The sequence below is a fragment of the Balaenoptera borealis genome, assembly GCF_965194805.1.
Source record: "Balaenoptera borealis genome assembly, chromosome: 3".
NCBI lineage: Eukaryota > Metazoa > Chordata > Mammalia > Artiodactyla > Balaenopteridae > Balaenoptera > Balaenoptera borealis.
In genome coordinates, this window is record NC_138866.1 from 40,073,113 (window position 1) to 40,092,021 (window position 18,909).

General features: G+C 37.0%; 1 protein-coding gene across 4 annotated transcripts in view; it reads right to left on the reverse strand.

Annotated features, from left to right (window-relative positions):
- The window catches only part of MNAT1 (MNAT1 component of CDK activating kinase), a 211,877-nt gene that overhangs the window by 120,289 nt on the left and 72,679 nt on the right, over positions 1 to 18,909 (reverse strand). For all 4 annotated transcript variants that reach the window (XM_082386675.1, XM_082386677.1, XM_082386674.1 and 1 more), the window contains exon 6: positions 18,494 to 18,619. In XM_082386675.1, the coding sequence (XP_082242801.1) occupies positions 18,494 to 18,619 (126 nt within the window). The remainder of the gene's footprint in view (positions 1 to 18,493; positions 18,620 to 18,909) is intronic.

Consider the following 18,909-nt stretch of genomic DNA (forward strand, 5'->3'; position numbering starts at 1 on the left):
CTAAAATCACAATGAAATACCATTAAACACCTACAAAAATACCTAAACTTTAAAATGTTGACAGTATTAAATGATGACAAAAAGTGGAGCAATCAAAAGTCTCATATTACTGATGGGAGTATAAAAGTGTACAACCCCTATAGAAAAAAATGATTGGTATTTTCTTCTAAATTAATAAATACCTACACTATAAACAAGCAATTTCACTCATATATTGAACTAAGAATTTAAAACATGTGTTCATATAGATCAATGGAAGAGGATAAAAAGCCCAGAAATAAACCCATGAAACTATGGTCAATTACTCTACAACAAAGGAGGCAAGAATACACAATGGAGAAAAGACAGTCTCTTCGATAAGTGGTGCTGGGAAAACTGAACAGCTACATATAAAAGAATGAAATCAGAACATTCTCTAACACCATACACAAAAATAAACTCAAAATGGATTAAAGACTTAAATGTAAGACCAGATACTATAAAACTCCTAGCAGAAAACATAGGCAGAACATTCTTTGACATAAATCACAGTACCCACCTCCTAGAGTAATGAAAATAAAAACAAAAATAAACAAATGGAACTGAACTAAACTTGAAAGCTTTTGCACAGCAAAGGAAACCATAAACAAAACGAAAAGGCAATCCACAGAATGGGAGAAAAAAATTGCTAATGAAGCAACCAACAAGGAATTAATCTCCAAAATATACAAACAGCTCATGCAGCTCTATGTCAAAAGAACGAACAACCCAATCAAAAAATGGGCAAAAGATCTAAATAGACATTTCTCCAAAGAAGACATACAGATGGCCAAAGAGCACATGAAAAGATGCTCAACATCACTAATTACTAGAGAAATGCAAATCAAAACTACAATGAGATATCACCTCACACCACTCAGAATGGCCATCATCAAAAAGTCTACAAACAATAAATGCTGCAGGGACTTCCCTGGTGGTGCAGTGGTTAAGAATCTGCCTGCCAATGCAGGGGACACAGGTTCGATCCCTGGTCCGGGAAGATCCCACATGCCGAAAGCAACTACGCCCACGAGCCACAACTACTGAGCCCACGTGCCACAACTACTGAAGCCCATGCAGCTAGAGCCCATGCTCCGCAACAAGAGAAGCCACGGCAATGAGAAGCCCACACACCGCATCAAAGAGTAGGCCCTGCTTGCCGCAATTAGAGAAAGCCTGCACGCAGCAATGAAGACCCAATGCAGCCAAAAATAAAAATAAATAAATAAATTTTTAAAAAATAAATAAAATAAATGCTGGAGAGGGTGTGGAGAAAAAGAAACCCTCCTACACTGTTGGTGGGAATGTAAATTGGTACAACCATCACAGAGAACAATATGGAGCATCCTTAAAAAACTAAAACTAGAACTACCACATGATCCAGCAATCCCACTTCTGGGCATATATCCAGAGAAAACTATAATTCTAAAAGATACCTGCACACCAGTGTTCACTGCAGTACTATTTACAATAACCAAGACATGGAAGCACTCTAAATGCCCATCAATAGAGGAATGGAAAAAGAAGGTTTGGTACATATATACAATGGAATATTACTCAGCCATAAAAAAGAATAAAATAATGCCATTTGCAGCAACATGGATGGACCTAGAGATTATCATCCTAAGTGAAGTAAGCCAGACAGAGAAAGACAAATATCATATGATATCACTTATATGTGGAATCTAAAAATAAACGATACAAACGAACTTATTTGCAAAACAGAAACAGACTCACAGACTTCAAAAACAAACTTATGGTTACCCAAGGGGAAAGGTGGAGAGGGGGGTGATAAATTAGGAGGTTGGGATTAACATATACACACTACTATATATAAAATAGATAATCAACAAGGACCTACTGTATAGCACAGGGAACTCTACTCAATGCTCTGTAATAACCTATATGGGAAAAGAATCTGAAAAAGAATGCATGTATGTATATGTATAACTGAATTACTTTGCTGTACACCTGAAACTAACACAGCATTGTAAATAAACTATACTCCAATATGAAATTAAATTAAATTGAAAAAAGAAAATGTGTTCACAAAATAATTTATACAAGAAAGTTCATAGCAGCTTAATTAACAGTCAAAAACTACAAACAGCTCAGGTAGTTGTCAACAACAGAATCACTAAACTGGTATATTCAAACAAACAGAATACTATATAGCAATAAAAGCTAATTCCTGATACGCAAAACAATAGGAATGAATCTCAAAATATTATGCTGCTACTTCTGCATATGACCATTTTACCATAACAAGGACTCTGGATGGACCATTCCCACCTCAAGCAACTAAAAAAACGAAAAAAACATAAGAATCAATGGTTTTCAGAAATTAGAAACTGAGTATCAGTCAGTACAGGACTCTGATCCCCAAGGGAAGAAAAGGAAATGAAGCGATACCTATATTTCTCTGGTGTACTACATGGAGGTCATTTCCAGGCCATGATATGTGCAAGGGGAACTCAAACAAAGCCTGGGAGTCAAGGAGACTGAGATCAGACTTCAGGGCTGTCAAGGTGGCTATAATTTACAGGTTAGATTACCAGAAAAGAAAATGCTGCACAAAGAGAAAACTCTAAAGCAGGGGTCGCAAACACTTTCTGTAAAGGGCAGAAAAATGTTTCAGGCATTTCAGGCTATACACAGGCTACTTAACTCTGCCATTAAAACACGAAAGCAGACAAAGACAATACATAAATGAATGAGTATGGCTATGTTCCAATAAAACTTTAGTTACAGTAGCAGGTGGTAGGTGGGACTTGGTCTGTGAGCTGTAAATTTGTCCACCTCTGCTCTAGAGATCTGCAGAGTGACGTCCTTAACTTTTGCCTGTGTTCATCTGGACGTGGGAGTGAATTACTCAAGCCCAAGGAAATAACCTGGAAAGCAATAGGTCAAAAAATTCCCAAAACTCACACAGGACCAGAATAGTTTATATTCTCAATAAACAAGGTAAAGAGGCCTCTCAATACAAGGGCCATCACAGATAGAGTCCTCAAAATGGTATCACCTTGAAAGTAGAGCTGAATTAGCCTAACATTAAAGGCAGCTCTGGTAGACCCTAAAAATGCTTAAAAGAAATCCATGCAAGGATCTAACACATTATAGGTAACTTAACTACAACCCCAAAGTCTGAAAATATTTAATGAAATATCATAAATTACCAGGTATTCAAAAACAAGGCAGAAATATATGACCCACACCAGGAGGGAAAAAATATTGTCAATAGAAGCAGACAGAGAAATGACGGATAATGAAATTATCAGAAACGGACATTAAAACTCAGTTCTTAAGAACAGAGTATACTAAGGCTTAAAGAGGTTATAAGATTTGCCTAAGGCCATACACCTAATATGTATGTAGTAGAGGAGCCACATTTCAACCCCTTATAATAATATAAGAACAACCCTTTTAAAATAATTCTAAAATAATAAAATTGAAATTTATAATTTTAAACATGAGTGGCTATTCATTTTATAAAAATATTTATTTAGGTCACATTAAAGTACTCACCATAGGAGTATCTTAAGTTATAAGATGCTCCATTTCCATTAAAATATGACTGTATTAAACAAACTTCTATTTATTTACTTACGTATAACTCTTCAGAGATGTCTATGGTAAAAATTAGAATATCTCACAATTTTATTGACATAACACAAAATACCTGGAGAATTTAAATGCTAAAAGAAAGTAATCACCGGATACCTAGTTAATTATAAGACATAATCATTTACCTATGAGTTTCATAAATGCATAATAAGAACTGATAAGACAGTTTTTAATGTTAATTTAACTTATATTTCAAAACACATTTATAGACAAAAACATTAACTCTACCACTACTTGGGACTTCCCTGGTGGTGCAGTGGTTAAGAATCTGCCTGCCAATGTAGGGGACACGGGTTCGAGCCCTGGTCCGGAAAGATCCTACATGCCGCGGAGCACCCAAGCCCGTGCACCACAACTACTGAGCCTGCACTCTATAACCCACAAGCCACAACTACTGAGCCCGAGTGCCACAACTACTGAAGCCCATGCACCTAGAGCCCGAGCTCCACAATAACAGAGGCCACCGCAATGAGAAGCCTGCGCACCGCAACAAAGAGGAGCCCCCGCTCAACGCAACTATAGACAGCCCAGACACAGCAATGAAGACACTCACAGCAAAAAAAGTTAATTTTTAAAAAATACTTAAAAAAAAACCCTCTACTACTACTTGCATTTTCACATTACTTCTTTTTTTTTTTTAACATCTTTATTGGAGTATAATTGCTTTACAATGTTGTGTTAGTTTCTGCTGTATAAAAAAGTGAATCAGCTATATGTATACATATCCCCGCATATCTCCTCCCTCTTGCGTCTCCCTCCCACCCTCCCTATCCCACCCCTCTAGGTGGACACAAAGCACCGAGCTGATCTCCCTGTACTTCGCAGCTGCTTCCCACTAGCTATCTGTTCTACACTTGTTAGTGTATATATGTCCATGCCACCCTCTCACTTTGTCCCAGCTTACCCTTCCCCCTCCCCGTGTCCTCAACTCCATTATCTCCGTCTGAGTCTTTATTCCTGTCCTGCCCCTAGGTTCCTCAGAGCCACATTTTTTTTTTAGATTCCATACATATGTGTTAGCATATGATATTTGTTTTTCTCTTTCTGACTTACTTCACTCTGTATGACAGTCTCTAGATCCATCCACCTCACTACAAATGACTCAATTTCGTTTCCTTTTATGGCTGAGTAATATTCCATTGTATATATGTACCACATCTTCTTTACCCATTCATCTCTCGATGGACACTTAGGTTAATTCCATGTCCTGGCTATTGTAAATAAAGCTGCAATGAACACTGTGGTACATGACTGTTTTTGAATTATGGTTTTCTCAGGGTATATGCCCAGTAGTGGGATTGTTGGGTCATATGATAGCTCTATTTTTAGTTTTTTAATGAACCTCCATACTGTTCTCTGGCTGTATCAATTTACATTCCCAACAAGAGTGCAAAAGGGTTCCCTTTTCTCCACACCCTCTCCAGCTTTTATTGTTTGTAGAATTTTTGATGATGACCATTCTGAACGGTATGAGGTGATACCTCATTGTAGTTTTGATTTGCATTTCTCTAATGATTAGTGATGTTGAGCATCCTTTCATGCGTTTGTTGGCAATCTGTATATCTTCTCTGGAGAAATGTCTATTTAGGTGTTCTGCCCATTTTTTGATTGGGTTCTTTGTTTTTTTGATATTGAGCTGTATGCGCTGCTTGTATATTTGGAGATTAATCCTTTGTCAATTGCTTAGTTTGCAAATATTTTCTCCCATTCTGAGGATTGTGTTTTCATCTTTATGGTTTCCTTTCATATTTATGGTTTCCTTTGCTGCACAAAAGATTTTAAGTTTAATTAGGTCCCATTTGTTTATTTTTTTAATTTCCATTTCTCTAGGAGGTGGGTCAAAAAGGATTGGCCTGTGATTTATGTCATAGAGTGTACTGCCTATGTATTCCTCTAAGAGTTTTAAGATGTCTGGCCTTACATCTAGGTCCTTAATCCATTTTGAATTTATTTTTTGTGTATGGTGTTAGGAAGTGTTCTAATTTCATTCTTTTACATGTAGCTGTCCAGTTTTCCCAGCACCACTTATTGAAGAGGCTGTCTTTTCTCCACTGTATATTCTTGCCTCCTTTATCAAAAATAAGGTGACCATATGTGCATGGATTTATCTCTGGGCTTTCTATCCTGTTCCACTGATCTATATTTCTGTTTTTGTGCCAGTACCATACTGTCTTGATTACTGTAGCTTTGTAGTATAGTCTGAAGTCAGGGAAACTGATTCCTCCAGCTCCATTTTCCTTTCTCAACATTGCTTTGGCTATTTGGGGTCTTTTGTGTTTCCATACAAATTGTGAAATATTTTGATCTAGTTCTGTGAAAAATGCCACTGGTAGTTTGATAGGGATTGCATTGAATCTGTAGATTGCTTTGGATAGTATAGTCATTTTCACAATGTTGATTCTTCCAATCCAAGATATGGTATATCTCACCATCTGTTTGTATCACCTTTAATTTCTTTCATCAGTGTCTTATAGTTTTCTGCATACAGGTCTTTTGTCTCCTTAGGTACGTTTATTCTTGGTCTTTTATTCTTTTGGGTGCAATAGTAAATGGGACTGCTTCCTTAATTTCTCTTTCAGATTTTTCATCATTAGTGTATAGGAATGCAAGAGATCTCTGTGCATTAATTTTGTATCCTGTTACTTTACCAAATTCATTGATTAGCTCTAGTAGTTTTCTGGTAGCATCTTTAGGACTCTCTACATATAGTATCATGTCATCTGCAAACAGTGACAGCTTTACTTCTTTTCTGATTTGGATTCCTTTTATTTCTTTTTCTTCTCTGATTGCTGTGGCCAGGACTTCCAAAACTATGTTGAATAATAGTGGTGAGAGTGGATAACCTTGTCTTGTTCCTGATCTTAGAGGAAATGGTTTCAGTTTTTCACCACTGAGAACGATGTTGGCTGTGGGTTTGTCATATATGGCCTTTATTATCTTGAGGTAAGTTCCCTCTATGCCTACTTTCTAGAGAGTTTTTATCATAAATGGGTGGTGAATTTTGTTGAAAGCTTTTTCTGCATCTATTGAGATGATCATATGGTTTTTATCCTTCAATTTGTTAATATGGTGTATCACATTGATTGATTTGTGTATACTGAAGAATCCTTGCATTCCTGGGATAAACCCCACTTGATCATGGTGTATGATCCTTTTAATGTGCTGTTGGATTCTGTTTGCTAGTATTTTGTTGAGGATTTTTGCATCCATGTTCATCAGTGATACTGGCCTGTAGTTTTCTTTTCTTGTGACATCTTTGTCTGGTTTTAGTATCAGGGTGATGGTGGCCTTGTAGAATGAGTTTGGTTCCTCCCTGTGCTATATTTTGGAAGAGTTTGAGAAGGATAGGTGTTAGCTCTCTCTGAATGTTCGACAGAATTCTCCTGAAGCCGTCTGGTCTTGGGCTTTTGTTTGTTGGAAGCTGTTTAATCACAGTTTCAATTTCAGTGCTTATGATTGGTCTGTTTATATTTTCTATTTCTTCCTGGTTCAGTCTCGGCAGTTTGTGCTTTTCTAAGAATATGTGCATTTCTTCCAGGTTGTCCACTTTATTGGCATAGAGTTGCTTGTAGTAACCTCTCATGATCCTTTGCATTTCTGCAGTGTCAGTTGTTACTTCTCCTTTTTCATTTCTAATGCTATTGAGTCTTCTCCCTTTTTTTCTTAATGAATCTGGCTAATGGTTTATTAATTTTGTTTATCTTCTCAAAGAACCACCTTTTATTTTATTGATTGATCTTTGCTATTGTTTCCTTCATTTCTTTTTCATTTATTTCTGATCTATCTTTATGATTTCTTTTCTTCTGCTAACTTTGGGGGTTTTTTGTTCTTTCTCTAATTGCTTTAGGTGTAACGTTAGGTTGTTTATTTGAGATGTTTCTTGTTTCTTGAGGTAGGATTGTATTGCTATAACCTTCCCTCTTAGAACTGCTTTTGCTGCATCCCATAGGTTTTGGGTCATCGTGTTTTCATTTCCATTTGTTTATAGGTATTTTTTTATTTCCTCTTTGATTTCTTCAGTGATCTCTTGGTTATTTAGTAGTGTATTGTTTAGTCTCCACGTGTTTGTATTTTTTACAGATTTTTTCCTGTAATTGATATCTAGTCTCATAGTGTTGTGGTCAGAAGAGATACTTAATATGATTTCAATTTTCTTAAATTTACCAAGGCTTCATTTGTGACCCAAGGTATCATCTATCCTGGAGAATGTTCCATAAGCACTTGAGAAGAAAATGTAATCTGCTGTTTTTGGATGGAATGTCCTATAAATATCAATTAAGTTCATCTTGTCTAATGTATCATTTAAAGCTTGTGTTTCCTTATTTATTTTCATTTTGGATGATCTGTCCATTGGTGAAAGTGGGGTGTTAAAGTCACCTACTATGACTGTGTTACTGTCAATTTCCCCTTTTATGGCAGTTAGCATTTACCTTATCTATTGAGGTGCTCCTATGTTGGGTGCATAAATATTTACAATTGTTATATCTTCTTCTTGGATTGATCCCTTGATCATTATGTAGTGTCCTTCTTTGTCTCTTTTAATAGTCTTTATTTTAAAGTCTATTTTGTCTGATATGAGAATTGCTACTCCAGGTTTCTTTTGATTTCCATTTGCATGGAATCTCTTTTTCCATCCCCTCACTTTCAGTCTGTATGTGTCCCTAGGTCTGAAGTGGATCTCTTGTAGACAACCTATATATGGGTCTTGTTTTTGTATCCATTCAGCCAGTCTATGTCTTTTGGTTGGAACATTTAATCCATTTGCATTTAAGGTAATTATCGATATGTATGTTACTATGATCATTTTCTTAATCGTTTTGGGTTTGTTATTGTAAGTGTTTTCCTTCTCTGTGTTTCCTGCCTAGAGAAGTTCCTTTAGCATTGTTGTAAAGCTGGTTTGGTGGTGCTGAATTTTCTTAGCTTTTGCTTGTCTGTAAAGGTTTTAATTTTTCCGTTGAATCTGAATGACATCCTTGCTGGGTACAGTAATCTTGGTTGTAGGTTTTTCCCTTTCATCACTTTAAATATGTCCTGTCACTCCCTTCTGGTTTGCAGAGGTTCTGCTGAAAGATCAGCTGTTAACCTTATGGGGATTCCCTTGTATGTTAATTGTTGCTTTTCCCTTGCTGCTTCTAATATTTTTTCTTTGTATTTAATTTTTGATAGTTTGATTAATATGTGTCTTGGCGTGTCTCTCCTTGGATTTATCCTGTATGGGACTCTCTGTGCTTCCTGGACTTGATTGACTACTTCCTTACCCATGTTAGGGAAGTTTTCAACTATAATCTCTTCAAATATTTTCTCAGTCCCTTTTTTTTTCTCTTCTTCTTCTGGGAGCCCTATAATTTGAATGTTGGTGCATTTAATGTTGTCCCAGAGGTCTCTGAGATTGTCCTCAATTCTTTTCATTCTTTATTCTTTTTTCTGCTCTGCAGTAGTTTTTTCCACTATTTTATCTTCCAGGTCACTTATCTGTTTATCTGCCTCCGTTATTCTGTTATTGATTCCTTCTAGAGAATTTTTAATTTCATTTATTGTGCTGTTCATCATTGTTTGTTTGCTCTTTAGTTCTTTAGGTCCTTGCTAAACGTTTCTTGTATTTTCTCCATTCTATTTCCAAGATTTTTGGATCATCTTTACTATCATTACTCTGAATTCTTTTTCAGGTAGACTGCCTATTTCCTCTTCATTTGTTTGGTCTGGTGGGTTTTTACCTTGCTCCTTCATCTACTGTGTATTTCTCTGTCTTCTCATTTTGCTTAACTTACTGAGTTTGGGGTCTCCTTTTTGCAGGCAGCAGGTTCGTAGTTCCCGTTGTTTTTGGTGTCTGTTCCCTATTGGTAAGGTTCATTCAGTGGGTTGTTTAGGCTTCCTGGTGGAGAGGACTGGTGCCTGTGTTCTGGTGGATGAGGCTGGATCTTGTCTTTCTGGTGGGCAGGACCACGTCCAGTGGTGTGTTTTGGGGTGTCTGTGAACTTATTATGATTTTAGGCACCCTCTCTGCTAATGGGTGGGGTTGTGTTCCTGTCTTGCTAGTTGTTTGGCATAGGGTGTCCAGCACTATAGCTTGCTGGTCACTGAGTGGAGCTGGGTCTTAGCGTTGAGATGGAGATCTCTGGTAGAGCTTTCACTGTTTGATATTAGGTGGGGCCAGGAGGTGTCTGGTGGACCAATATCCTGAACTCAGCTCTCCCACTTTAGAGGCTCAGGCCTGACACCTGGCCAGAGCACTAAGACCCTGTCAGCCACACAGCTCAGAAGAAAAGGGAGGAAAAAAACAAAAAGGAAAGAAAGAAAATTAAATTAAAATAAAGTTATTTAAAAAAAATTTTTAATTATTAAAAATAAAAAATAAGAAAAGAGAAAGAAAGAAGAGAGCAACCAAACCAAGAAACAAATCCACCAATGATAACAAGCACTAAATACTAAAAAAAAAAAAAAAAAAAGGACAGACAGAACCCTAGGATAAATGGTAAAAGCAAAGCTATACAGACAAAATCACACAAAGAAGCATACACATACACATAAAAAAGAGAAAAAGGAAAAAAATATGTATATATATATATATATATATATATATATATATATATATACACACACACACACATATTTAAAAAAAGGCAGAGCCACCAAATCAATAAACAAATCTAACAATGATAATAAGCTCTAAATACTAAACTAAGATAAACATAAAACCAGAAACAAATTAGATGCAGAAAGCAAACCCCAAGTCTACAGTTGCTCCCAAAGTCCACCGCCTCAATTTTGGGATGATTCGTTGTCTATTCAGGTATTCTTCAGATGCAGGTTACATCAGGTTGATTGTGGAGACTTAATCCGCTGCTCCTGAGGCTGCTGGGAGAGATTTCCCTTTCTCTTCTTTGTTCGCACAGCTCCTGGGGTTCAGCTTTGGATTTGGTCCCACCTCTGCATGTAGGTCACCTGAGGGCATCTGTTCCCGCCCAGACAGGATGGGGTTAAAGTAGCAGCTCTTTAGGGGGCTCTGGTTCACTCAGGCTGGGTGGGAGGAAGGGGTATGGAATGCCGGGCGAACCTGCAACGGCAGAGGCCAACGTGACGTTGCACCAGCCTGAGGAGTGCTGTGTGTTCTCCCGGGGAAGTTGTCCCTGGATCACAGGACCCTGGCAGTGGTGGGGTGCACAGGCTCCCGGGAGGGGAGGTGTGGACGGTGACCCATGCTTGCACACAGGCTTCTTGGTGGCTGCAGCAGCAGCCTTAGCGTTTCATGCCAGTCTTGGTGTCCACGATGATAGCGGCAGCTCGAGCTCATCTCTGGAGCTCGTTTAGGCAGTGCTCTGAATCCCCTCTCCTCGCACAACCTGAAACAATGGTCGCTTGTCTCTTAGGCAGTTCCAGACTTTTTCCAGACTCCTTCTCACTTTTTCCCCAGACTCCCTCCCAGCTAGCTGTGGTGCACTAGCCCCCTTCCAGCTGTGTTCACATAGCCAACCCCAGTCCTCTCCCTGGGATCTGACCTCCGAAGCCCGAGCCTCAGCTCCCAGACCCCACCTGCCCTGGCGGATGAGCAGACAAGCCCCTCAGGCTGGTGAGTGCTGGTCAGCATCGATCCTCTGTGTGGGAATCTCTCCGCTTTGCCCTCCGCACCCTTGTTGCTGCACTCTCCTCTGCGGCTCCGAAGCTTCCCCCCCCACTCACCCCCCAATCTCTGCCAGTGAAGGGGCTTCCTAGTGTGTGGAAACTTCTCCTCCTTCACAGCTCCCTCCCAGAGGTACAGGTCCTATCCCTATTCTTTTGTCTCTGTTTTTTCTTTTGTCTTTTGCCCTACCCAGGTACATAGGTAGTTTCTTGCCTTTTGGGAGGTCTGAGGTCTTCTGCCAGCGTTCAGCAGGTGTTCTGTAGGAGTTGTTCCACATGTAGATGTATTTCTGATGAATTTGTGGGGAGGAAGGTGATCTCCACGTCTCACTCCTCTGCCATCTTGAAGGTCCTCCCCCACATTACTTCTTTGGTTTCTACAATTTGATTTGCTACCAAAGCGCAACATTATATATTAAGAATAGATTTAATTGTTCAGTACAGTTTTTACTTTCTTATTTCAGATACAATTGGATATCAATTTTCTATAAACAAATGTTAACAAAGAGTTTAATCTTCAAATGAGTTCAGAATAATAAGCAATGTTTGATGAAAACAGCTAAATCTTATTTGTTGCAATCAGAAAAGCCAATTTATGTCACAGATGAGCTCCCTTCTGGCTTACCCATAGATAATATAAAAAAATTTTTTTAAACATCAAGGGTAAAATACTCAAACAGCTTTTGCCTTTGGCAACGAATGACAGGCTCCCCTTTACTGCTCTCCAGCAATCAACAACAAAGGACCAAAAGCTATACTTAAAAACAATTCTTAGCTTATCTTTGTGACTCAGTTTGTTTCCAGTTTGCATGCCAAAGCGTAGTGAAGTATAGAACACCATCACAACTGAAGAAGCACCAGATTCCCAGCCTTAGATTCTGGTTTCTAATTTTACAACATGATCAAGGTGTCTTTCTGTACTTCCAAAAGACTAAGACTTAGTACTTAAATCTGTAGATACGATGTATGGATATTTAATGATACAAGCTAGTAACAAATGGGGACGAAAAACTGCTACTTTGAGGTCTGTTCACTGGCTCAACTAGGAATGATGTAATAATGGTAACGACATCTATTCTTTAGGGGAAAATTTAATTAGAGTTATTTATAAGATAAAAAGAAACAGAAGTCCTAAAATTATATTGTTGGAATCTGAACCAATTAGATTAAAATAACTAACAAATGACTGAGAAACCAAGCTGCAATCCCTACTTTAGGAGTGCAAAACGCTATTACCCCAGAGAAGACAAAATATATACAAAATAAAGTTTCACCTATTCATACATAAAACAGTGATTAAGTGGAACTCTCTTAGATAGTCAAGTCACAAATTATATATAAATAATTCTTCTAATATGTACTGTACCCCTAGCACTTCCCCACTCACTGAGAGTTTAATTCCTAGGAAATATAATTCAAAATATTCAGCCAATCTGTGAATATTCCTAACCAAAATATATTCACTGTCTCAACTCTACATATCTCAATACATAATAATTAAATCCTCATTTCATACTAATTATTTTACGCCAATTTTTAACCCTTCATATTTCTCTAGGTTTACTAAATAAATAAATCCTGTCTTCTCAGTCACACGTCAAAGGATCTATTTCCAAAAAGCTTAATTAAATTTATATGCCTCCCTTGGACGCTCTCCAAGTTCAGCATATCTAACTTCATTTGTTGTGTCTGACTTTTCTTTAAGTACAGCAGATCAGGAAAAGAAAAGGTCATTGCGGTGGCTCCTGTCCCTTGGATTACCTTCTATACAATCAGTCCACTATTAGAAGCAATAGTTGAAATCCTAGCTACCCTCAGATTAGAAAGACACGTAACATAGAATTTATGTTTTGTTTTTGAGTATTCTCATTAATTAAATAAGGTATAATAGAAAGAGAGTGAGTTTTGGTGCCATCTTTTATATGAAATCTATCCTCTCTGAGACTCAGTTTTCAGATCTGCAAAAATAGGAATACCATCTATTTCATGGAGATATAAAAACAAAAAACGACACCTTTTATTAAAAGAAACTATCACAGGTCACAAAGTCTTAAGCAGTGTTGGCATCCTTGCCAACATCTGTTCAATGTAATCAAACCCTGGGATATAGGTGTTCAATAAATGTTACTTTTCATCCTGCATTTTAGGGATGATTTTTCCAAACAGTATAGAGACTCTTAACTTCATAAACATTTAGATTTTCATCTACATTATGTGTCAGTCTCCACATTCAGGAATATGGAATAAATTCAGTAATTCCACATAAAAACTGTGTCTAAATTTTCACCTTGCCCTTGAACCAAATGCTGAATTTTGCTAAAATAACAAACAATAAGTATTCCATCACACACTTAAGTTATATGAATCTCAACATGCATTAAAGTAATTGGATCACCTCCCTCCCACCACACACAAAAAAAGAAAACAAAAAATTCCAGGTGGATAAAAGAAAGTTAAACAATAAAGAGTTCAAAAGACACCCTTAAGAGAGTGAAAAAAACAAGACATAAAGTGACAAAAGTTATTTACTATACATATGACTAATAAAAGGCTTAGATCCACAACATATAAAGAACTTCTACATATGAGCAAGAGTCTTGAACAGGTATTTCACAAAATAGGATAGCCAATGCTCAATCTCATTAGTGATCAGTGAAATAAGGTGCAGATTAAAATCACAAAACAGTACTAAATACCCATCAGAATGGTTAAAGTGGAAAAGACAGAAAAGCACAAGTGTTGGTAGAAGTACAATTGGTAAAAACCAATTTGAAAAATGTTTTGGCAGTATCTCCTAAAATGAACATACATAATCGCTATGACCTAGTAACTCTACTCTTAGGTAAACACTCAAGAAAAAGTGTCTGTGCATGTGACCAGGAAACATATATTAAAATGTTAGTATAATGTATAATACCAAAACTCAAAAAAATCCAAACATCTATCAACAGCAGAATGGATAAATAGTAGTATATTCCTCTAATGGAACATTATCCAGCAATGAAAATGAAAAAAACCTACAGCTGTATAGAAAAACATAGATGAATCTCACAAATATAAGTTGGACAAGCAAAACATTAATCAGGTTAAGGCATACATGCTTAGATGTTAAAGCTACTTAAAAGAGCAAGAAAGGGAATGCCATAAAAGACAGAAGAGTGACTGTTTCTGGGAAAAGGAATGGGGTGCTAGCCAGATGTGAGAAGTCATGATGAGGACTTCTAGAGCACTGAGAATACTTTTTTCCTTTATCTGTGTGATGGTTACACAGATGTTCACTTTGTGATAATTCACTAAGCTATATGGTTTGGTTCTGTGCACCTTTGTGTATATGCAATACATTTCGCCAAACAAAAGGTTATAAAAAAGAGAGGAAAGGAAGAAGAAAGAAAGAAAATAAATAAATAACAAGTCACAACACTATCTGGAAAGATATCTAATATATTAAGTTAAATACTAAAGTCAAATGAAATACTGATGGCAAATAAGCACACAAAAAGATGCTCAACATCATTAGTCATCAGGGAAATGTAAATTAAAACCATAATGAGATAACCACTACACATCTGTTTAGAATGCCTAAAATACTAAAATTCTTAATACTGAGGATGCAGACCAACTGGAATACTCATCAATGTCGGTAGGAATGCAAACTGGTACAGGTACTTTGAAAAACAGTTTGAAAATTTTTTACGAAGCTAAACATACCCCTACCGTATATAAATCACCAATCTCATTCTTAATAGTATTTACCCAAGAGAAAGGAAAACGTACGTACACACACAATTGTAAGCAAATGTTTATAGCAGCCTTATTCATAACATAAAAAAAAAAAAAAAGGAAACAACTCACATGTCCTTCAACTGATGAATGGATAAAGAAACTGGTATATCCGTACAATGGTATTATTACTTAACAAAAGGAGCAACTATTGATACATGCAGCAACATGGATGATCTCAAATGCATGTTGCTAACTTAAAAAAGCTAGACTTAAAAGGCTACACACTGTATGATTCCATTTACATGACATTCTGGAATATGTATTACCTAACTATACAACATAAAGAGATTATAATGTAATTCACTTAGATATTTAACTATAATAACAACAAAAAGCATTACTTATAAAATTACATTTGCACTTGGTTTAGCATTTTATATACATATTTTAATCCTCCGAATAATCATGTAAAGCTAAATCATCGCAACTTTACCAATGAAAAAACACGGATACACATCTAGTGAGTGGTGAAGCTGGGGTTTAGTCCCATTGTATCTGGGTCTTTCCAAGCCCATTTTCTTTCCTCTACACCATACTGCCTCTTAGTTCAAAAGCACTGATAATTCCTTAATGAATAGTGTTTTCTTTTGCATTATTTAAAGATGTGTTCATACTTCCTACATTTGTAAGTTTAAAATAAATCATGAATATTTTCTATTATTCAGGTACCCACATACCCACAATCATACAAAACAAAGTTACAATACGCAACTTCTGCCCTCAAGATGTTTATAATCTAATAGCTAGCACACATATGACAAAGTAGGCAATTTTAAACCTCAAAAATAACAGCCGAGTAGTAGAAACATGGGTAGTGAGTACCTTATAATAACAAAATAATTCTAATTGCTTCTTCCCATCCCTTGTATCATCACTATCATTCATTTCACTTATATAAGGATATGTGTGTGAAGTATACATACATACACATAAGCAAACACAGTCAAATACAGTGTCACTATTATTTTAAACTGTTATCTCTTAGATCAATTGAGAACAAGAAAAATAAAAGTTTTTATTTTATCTTCATTCATTTCTTCTCCAATGCTTTTCCTTAGATATCTGAGTTTCTGACCTGTATCATTTTCTTTGTCTCTAAAGCACTTCTTTTAACATTTCTTGCAAAAATTGTCTACTGGCAAAAAATGCCCTCAGTTTTTGTCTGATAATTTTTATTTCTCCTTTACTTTTAAAGGATAATTTTGCACAGTACATTATTCTAGGTTGGTGGGTTTTTTCTCTCAACACCTTAAATATTTCACTCCACTCTCTTCTCGCTTGCATGGTTTCTAGGGAGAAGCCAGATAATAATTCTTATCTTTGCTCCTCTATAAGTGAGGGATTTTTCCCCCTCTGGCTTCCTCAGGATTTTTTTATCTTCAATTTTCTGTAATTTGAAAATAATATGCCTAGGTGTAAGGATTTTTTTGGCATTTATCCTACTTGGTGTTCTCTGAGCTCCCTGGACCTTTGGTTTGGTGTCTGATGTTGATTTTGGGAAATTCTCAGTTGTTATTGTTTCAAATACTTCTTCTGTTCCTTTCTTTCTTCTCCTCTGGTATTGCCATTATGCTTATGCTATACCTTTTGTAGTCACCCCACAGTCCTTGGATATTCTGTTCTTCTGGTCTGGTTTTTTTATTCCGGGCTTTTTCTCTTTGGTTTTCAGTTTCCAAGAATGCTACTGATACATCCTCTTGCTCAAGACTCTTTCCTCATGCATGTCCAATCTACTAATAAGGCCATCAAAAGCACTCTTCACTTCTGTTACAGTGGTTTTTTTTTTTTAGCATTTCTTTTTGGTTCTTTCTTGGAACTTCCATCTCTCCACTTACATTGCCCATCTGTTCTTGCATGTTGTCTACTTTATCCATTAGCACTCTTAGCATATTAATCACAGTTGTTTTAAATTCCAAGTATGATAATTCCAACACCCCTGCCATATCTAATCCTGATTCTCGTGCTTGCTCTATCTCTTCCAATTGTGTTTTCTGCCTTTTAGTATATCTTATAATTTTTTTTTTTGACAGCCAGGCATGATACACTTTTTAAAATGAACTGCTGTAAACAGGTCTTTAGTAATATGGTGGTAAGGTGTGGGGGATGGCTGAACAATTTATAGTCTTATGATAAGATCTCAGTCTTTTAGAAAGCCTGTGCTTCTGGACTGTGAACTTCACACACACACTTCTCAATCCATCTCCCTCCCCTCAGGTGGAGCAGGATGGCTAGAGTGAGCTGAAGTTGTGTATTTCCCTTCTCCAACATGGAAGACTTGAGCAGCTATAGTTGGATATTTCCTTTCACCCACATCAGTGAGCCTCTGATAAAACTCCAGCAGGTTAGGCTCTGGTGAAATAGTTTATCCTAAGGGCAAGCCTTGTTAGGAGGAACAGAATGCTCTGGCATATTTCAAAATGGTTCCTTTTCCCCTTCCTCTATCAAAAGCATAAGGGGCGTGGGCTTCCCTGGTGGCACAGTGGTTGAGAATCTGCCTGCCAATGCAGGGGACACGGGTTCGAGCCCTGGTCTGGGAAGATCCCACATGCCGCAGAGCAACTGGGCCCGCGAGCCACAATTACTGAGCCTGCGCGTCTGGAGCCTGTGCTCCGCAACAAGAGAGGCCGCGACAGTGAGAGGCCCACGCACCGCGATGAAGAGTGGCCCCCGCTTGCCACAACTAGAGAAAGCCCTCGCACAGAAACGAAGACCCAACACATCCATAAATAAATAAATTAATAAATAAAAATTTAAAAAAAAAAGCATAAGGGGATTTTTCTGATATTCACTGAGAGAATCTGGTAGAGACACAACAGGTAAGACTCACAAAAGTGTGGGGCTCTGATAACTGGTTTCCCCTGGAGTTTTTAACTCTCAGAGTTGCCCACACTGAGCCTCCAGCAATTTGTCAACCAATTCCGGTTTCCCTACACCAGCACTGGCTTCCAACAAAGTTGCTGCTCTTGTGAACTGTGATTCACTGTAGTCTCTGCTGGTCTCTCCAATTTTAAGGGCAGTGGTTTGCTTTGTGACCTCTCTTTACTAAAAAAGTTGTTGATTTCTCAGTGTGTTCAGGTTTTTACTTGTTGTCAGGATGGAGTGGCAACTTCCAAGTTTCTTACATGCCATACCAGAAACTGGAAGTTTGCATTTTCTTTTAAGAAATGTTTTTCTACACCACAAGCTTAAAAACTGATGTAGAATAATAAAACACATACAAACTCAATATCATATAGAACAAAACTGTGTTGCATACTTTGTAAATTATTTATTTATTATTTTTCACTTTCCTCTTACAATGCACATATTTATATTTCTAGACATGTAGCCTAGATCAGACACTGTTCTTAAATATCTGAACCTCCCAGTTTATCTGTAAAAATCAATATAAAATTATAAACTATAACCCTTGAAATATATCTTCCAAACAAGTGATTAAAATACAGCTTACCATTTTGATGCCTGTGGAAAATGTCACTGGTTTTATAGGTTTAGGTTTCTCTAGCTGCATTTCCAGTTGGGTAGATCTATCTTTATGCTGAGCCAAGAGTAGAGCAACGGGGAGATCAGAACTCTCCTGCAAGAAAAGTTAAAGTGCAATGTGAAAGTTAAAAATAAAAGCAATGAGTTTTTTATTTTAAATTATGCCTTTCCATAAACATTTGATGTCAACCTAGGTATTCACTTTATGGAGAACACTTTACAAAAAACTTCAACATTCCATAATAAGAAAAGGCTGCTTTAGACTCATAAATCAAAATAACCTACAAAAAAAGGATTTTTATAAAATCCACATTAAAGACAATATAATAGGGTCTTATTTCATCTAGCAAAACCAACCATATTTATTAAAATAAAAAAATTAGA